The 5,252-nt window shown below is 46.7% G+C and overlaps 1 protein-coding gene across 2 annotated transcripts in view; it reads right to left on the bottom strand.

Moving 5' to 3' along the window:
* Window positions 1–243: 243 nt before the first annotated feature.
* The window catches only part of EEF1AKNMT (eEF1A lysine and N-terminal methyltransferase), a 12,687-nt gene continuing 7,678 nt past the window's right edge, over window positions 244–5,252 (bottom strand). The window contains exons 5-7 of one of the 2 annotated variants that reach the window (XM_029935041.1): window positions 5,087–5,252; window positions 2,490–2,621; window positions 244–1,294 (exon numbers count right to left, since the gene is read on the bottom strand). The exon at window positions 5,087–5,252 is cut by the window's right edge and continues 19 nt beyond it. In XM_029935041.1, coding sequence (XP_029790901.1) covers window positions 1,020–1,294; window positions 2,490–2,621; window positions 5,087–5,252 — 573 coding nt within the window. In that variant the 3' untranslated portion in view covers window positions 244–1,019. The remainder of the gene's footprint in view (window positions 1,295–2,489; window positions 2,622–5,086) is intronic. The other variant, XM_029935040.1, reaches the window with a different exon arrangement.

Below are 5,252 nucleotides of genomic sequence, written 5' to 3'. Positions count from 1 at the left end.
TCAAGAGGTTCGAGTCCATTTTAAAGGGCCTGTGAAGTAAGCTGGGGTGGCCGAGGGTGATAAGGGTTATTTTCCATGGCACCACTCATTAAGTCAGCCTTGGCATAACTGGGAGATATGAAGTCTTACAGTTGTACAAGCTTGATGCTCTGGCTCCAGTGAGATCTGGGGTTAGATTGAAGTTTTGGCTTAACCTTCCTTTATCTCATTAAATAAGACAGCTTAAGTAAACCACTTAGGAAGTTACTGGAACATGTTAATTTTTATTGCTAATCCATGTTTTCTGGCCATTTTTAACCACCTTTCCTTCCACCACAGCTCTCTACACTGGGTCCCACATGTAGCTGTCACTCAATGAAGGTGAGTAAACAAACACTGGAGACTTTAGTCGGCTGTCTCTGACACACACAGTTACGGCGGCCGCTTACGTGCATCCCTTCCACTGAAAACAGAACGAACAGCTTAGGCTACACGGTTTGGGAGCTGGGGAAAGCGGCTAAGTAGCAAAGCGGGTTAGCAGATTCTTCAAACTTGGGATCACGTCAGCAGCAGTTCCATCTGGAGGGAGGCACAGTAGATGTTCTCTCAAATCTGTCTCACATCTATGGGAATCCTGCTCTTTTTACAGTCTTTTGGCACAGAATGCTGTGCTATCTCACTGGAGATCATTCCTACAGAACCACGAGGAAGATAAAGCAAAAGCAAACCAGCAATCAAAGTTGATTGTCTTCCATCCTAAGGAGTTTGGTGTGTAGTCATTAAGGCATCAGCAGGGAATCCTGCTCAAGGACACAGTATAGGGAAGCAGAGGGGATCAACCCAACTGGTACTAAAGAGGACATGGTGAGAAGGACATTTTTTATTTTCCCAGATCTTCAGGCAACCTCGTGAAGCTGGAGGTCACATGCAGCTGAGTATGAAACCAAGAAAAATATGAGGCTTGAAAAATATTGTGCATTGTATCTCTTTAGTCTCTCACAGTCTGGCAGGCAGCTGAGCAGACTTCCCGGCCTCAGCAGTCACACAATCTTCACAGTCTTGAGCATATCTGACAGTATGTACGTGTCATCCCAACCCCTCCCAGGCTTCCTCAGGGTCTGCTCCAAGGCCTGGGCCATTTCCAAGAGCTCTGGCGTGGCAAGTTTTTGCTCCAGGTGCAGCTGACAGAACAGGATCTCGTTTACTTCACCTTCGATTCGTCGGACATACAGGAGCGGGAACACCGCCTTGAGCCCGGTCAGCACGGAGTCCTTCAGCCCCAAGTCTCGGCACACAAGGTTGAGGATAAAGACACCTAGGGTGTGGGAAGGAAAGAGTCATGTCCTGCAGATCAGGGGACACATTGGAGACAAGGTTCCACTCTTATCCCTGCCCCAGGGACACTGATGCGCTAAGAAAACACAAGTGCTTCGAGTTTGCAGAGAACACACCACACAAAAAGAGACAGAAGGAGAAGAGTGCCAGGGGGAATATGTGAACTATGAGAAAACTTCAAGCTAATTTCTTCCTCTTCTCTGCTCATAACAAATTCTTTTACCATGCCTCAGTTTCCCAAAGACTTGCTTTGAGAAAAAATGAACACCCCCAAGAAAGAAAATGTACCAGCTCCACAGGGATGTTACATTCTTGACATGTACATCATGGAATACTTACATAATGAGAAGGCCAACGTTACCCAACTTGTGACAATTAAGGTTCCATGTCCAAGTCGCAGGGACCCGGGCTGGAGCTCCAGCTGTTACTTTGTGTCACCTTGGCAAAGTCTCTTTACTGCAGCTTCCTCATTTGGAAACTGGCTGCTATGAACATTCTACCTAGTCCAGGGCATGTGGAAGTAAATCAACTGGTAGCTACCGTGACCAAGCTGGTGGAAATGTGAATTGCTACATTCACTTTGTAAAACCGTGTGGCAGCATCCAGGAAACTCACACATACACGTGACCTACATTCTAGCAATCACAAGCCTTCACAGATTCCCAACACACCTGCAAATCTATTTCATCAAAAGGCATCTAGTGGAACATTAAAGTCAGTACTATTTGTAAAAGCCTCAAACAGGAAACAATCCAATGCCAACAAACAGGAGAATGGAAAATAATGTGGCAAAGGCCCACAATGACACCACACAGCAATATAAAAGAACAACAAAAACACAGCGCCATAGGGGAATCTCGTAAACATCATGTTGAGTGAAATAAACACTCTTAAGACTACATTCCATAAGATTCCATTCATATAAACAACAAAAATGGGCAAAAATAAGTTGTGCTGACTTAGGATAGTCGTTATCCTTGACAGGAGGATGGAGGTACTGGAAGGAGGTAAGAGGCAGACTTTCTGTGGTGCTGGAAATGTTCTGTGTTTGATGAGAATAAATAAGTGTGTTCAATTTGGGGCAACTCATTGAGCTACATGCTTCTGACATGAGCATTTTTCATTAACAAAAAAAAAAAATTTAAAGGACCCTCCCCAATCTTTGCTCTTCCTACCTTCAGGAGTCAAGATGCTTTTGACCTTCTGCAGGAAATTATGGTCGACAAAGGCTGGCGGTGGACAACTCATTCCCAGTGTTGGGTCCTTACTGTCTACGTCAAACATGATGACGTTGTAGTGAGGCCGCACTGGGAAAGAGAAGCAAGTAAGTCTTTGCCTAACACCATTTACATTCCTGGACCACATCTCCCTGTGACCTGTGGTGGCTGCAAGTGGCTCAGTTAGACAGAAGACACGGAGGCTGTGGTCTGCCTGTAAGGGAACTGACGTCACTGTCCAGGGGAGTCGCTGTCAGTCAGGGTTCTGTGAGCACCCCACAGGAAAGACAGGGCATTCATCTCATCTCCCTCCATGTTTGAAAGCACTTTCCAAAGACTTCCAAACACATTAACGGGGCCTGCTCTAGCATGATTACTACTTGGTTAAGAGTCTATCTATATAGGAATTTTCAATCCCAGCAGAATATTAGATTCACACTAGGAATGTTCTAAATACTTTGAGAACCTGGGCTCCATTCCTGACAAACCAAGTCAAAAAACCTGGAGTGGGATCGAACAGGTGCAGAGGGAAATGGGAAGTTTCTGGTATTTTTCTTCAACTCCACATAATTCTAAAACATTCAAGAAAAAAAGATTTTGCTAAATGAGAAAGAACTGATGAATTGGATGCAATCCTTGCTATGATGGAAATGGTTTTTACAAGGAGTAACCCTGCAATGTTACCGATCGATTTTTAGCAAGCTTTGAGACTATGATAATGATTACTCAATAATTAATAAATTATGATGTAAGGGGTGCCTGGGTGGCTCAGTCAGTTAAGCATCTGACTTTGGCTCAGGTCATGATCTCGTGGTGCATGAGTTCAAGCCCCGTGGCTGGGCTCTGTGCTGACAGCTCAGAGTCTGGAGCCTGCTTTGGATTCTGTGTCTCCCTCTCTGTCTGCCCCTCTCTCTCAAAAATGTATGAAAATACTTTTAAAAATATTTTTTAAATAAAGTAAATCTTGACTTAGGACTACTGCATGACTATTAGTATCCGTAACACAGATCTCATTTTGGTTTTTTAGAAAGCAAAGCATGTTGCCTCATCAAACTCCAAGGATAACCACTGCCCACATTTGTAGCACTGAGCCTTCCAACAATCCGGAAGGTGGCTGTTAGAGATGATCACCAGGCTGCTGAACACTGACCGACAAGCAGTCACAATGGCAACACATCATGCATTAAGTGCCTGCCAGAAGCCTAGCATGGTTTTAAATGTTTCCCATGTATTGGCTATGCTGGGCCTGGGCCCCCACGCTGGCTCCAGCCTCAGGCAGGTAACCTGTGGAACACAGATAAAGTTCCGTTTGCAAGGACTATGTTAGTGCACCATCTGTCCATCCAGGCACCAGAGGACTCACCCCAGGCATCCTGGTTTGCCACACCCTTACTGGGAGATACTCATATCCAGTGAGAGCCAGAGTATCAGCTATGGAACGGGCAGACCAGAAAGGGTAGGTGGCCCAAGGTCCCCAGGTTCCCTCAGGACTGAATCAACCTGACTGATCTCTCCCTGAAGGACGCACGCTCCAGAAAGCACCTGTCACAGGAGCCTACGTGTAAAGTGGCAGAAGGATCAGAGCAGTGACTGCAGAACTTTAACATGCCTTTGTCCTCAGTCTGGGATATGAATCATTACAGCAAGATGGAACCTTCAGGCCATCAGAATTCCCACCGAGTAGCATCTGTATCAGGGTTTCGCATGCTCAGCATTACTGCCACTTAGAGCCAGATAACAATTTGTCGTGGGTGGCCGTCCTGCGAACTGTAGGATGTTTAGCAGCATCTTTGGGCTCTACTTGCTCAGTGCCCAGAGCACTCCTACCCAGTACTTACAGCGACCAAACACGTGTGCAGACACTGCCCAGCGCCCGCAGGTTCACCCTCACTGATCTACATGAACGCTGTTTGGCTCTGTCCCTGGCTTCACCCGCAGCTGAGAGATTTACCAAAACACCCTCCAACACGTGCCCCTATTTCCTTCCCCTTTTACTCACCTGACTACAGACATTAGGTATCATGGGAGGGGGAGGAAGTGGCAATGGCACAGGGTCAGAAGAGGATCAGGAGAGAAGCCCGCTGATCTGTTAGCGCCACAAGGGCAAAGACGGTGTGGGTTTTTTTTTCCGCTGTTGTTGTTTTTATCATTTATTTATTTATTCCAGGGAAGGAGACTGGGGGTGGGGTGGGGGAGGGGAAGAGAAAGATGGAGAATCTTACGTAGGTCCCACGCCTGGCATAGAGCTCAAAGTCAGGCTCGATTTCACAACCATTAAATCATGACCTGAGCCAAAATCAAGAGTCAGACCCTTAATCAACTGAGCCACCCAGGCACCCCAGAAATGACAGTTTTTCTAGCACAGTGCTGAGCATATGGCTAGCACTTTATATTTACTGAATCGATACATCAACGAATGAATGAAGAAATGAACTGGTGAAAGACTGGGGCGATCCTAATGCTGCTCTCTTACTGAGGAACTCTAGAGGCCCTGCAGGCCTGACAAGCTGGCTTACTCCTCCCTCAACTCCCTCCATGTTCTCCACTTGCAGTACCTTCTCTTCCCGCCAGGCTGGAGATATAGTCCAGGCCATCTGCAATGTGGACCTTCATCCGGTCGCTCTGGGAGAAGCCAAACCACTGGGTGGCCACTTCCAGCATGGAGGGGTCGATCTCCACGGCGTCAATGCAGGACTTCGGGAAGTGATCGTGGACAAACAG

Source organism: Suricata suricatta, chromosome 3, assembly GCF_006229205.1.
Source record: "Suricata suricatta isolate VVHF042 chromosome 3, meerkat_22Aug2017_6uvM2_HiC, whole genome shotgun sequence".
Lineage (NCBI taxonomy): Eukaryota > Metazoa > Chordata > Mammalia > Carnivora > Herpestidae > Suricata > Suricata suricatta.
This window is presented reverse-complemented; position numbering and strand designations above follow the sequence as displayed.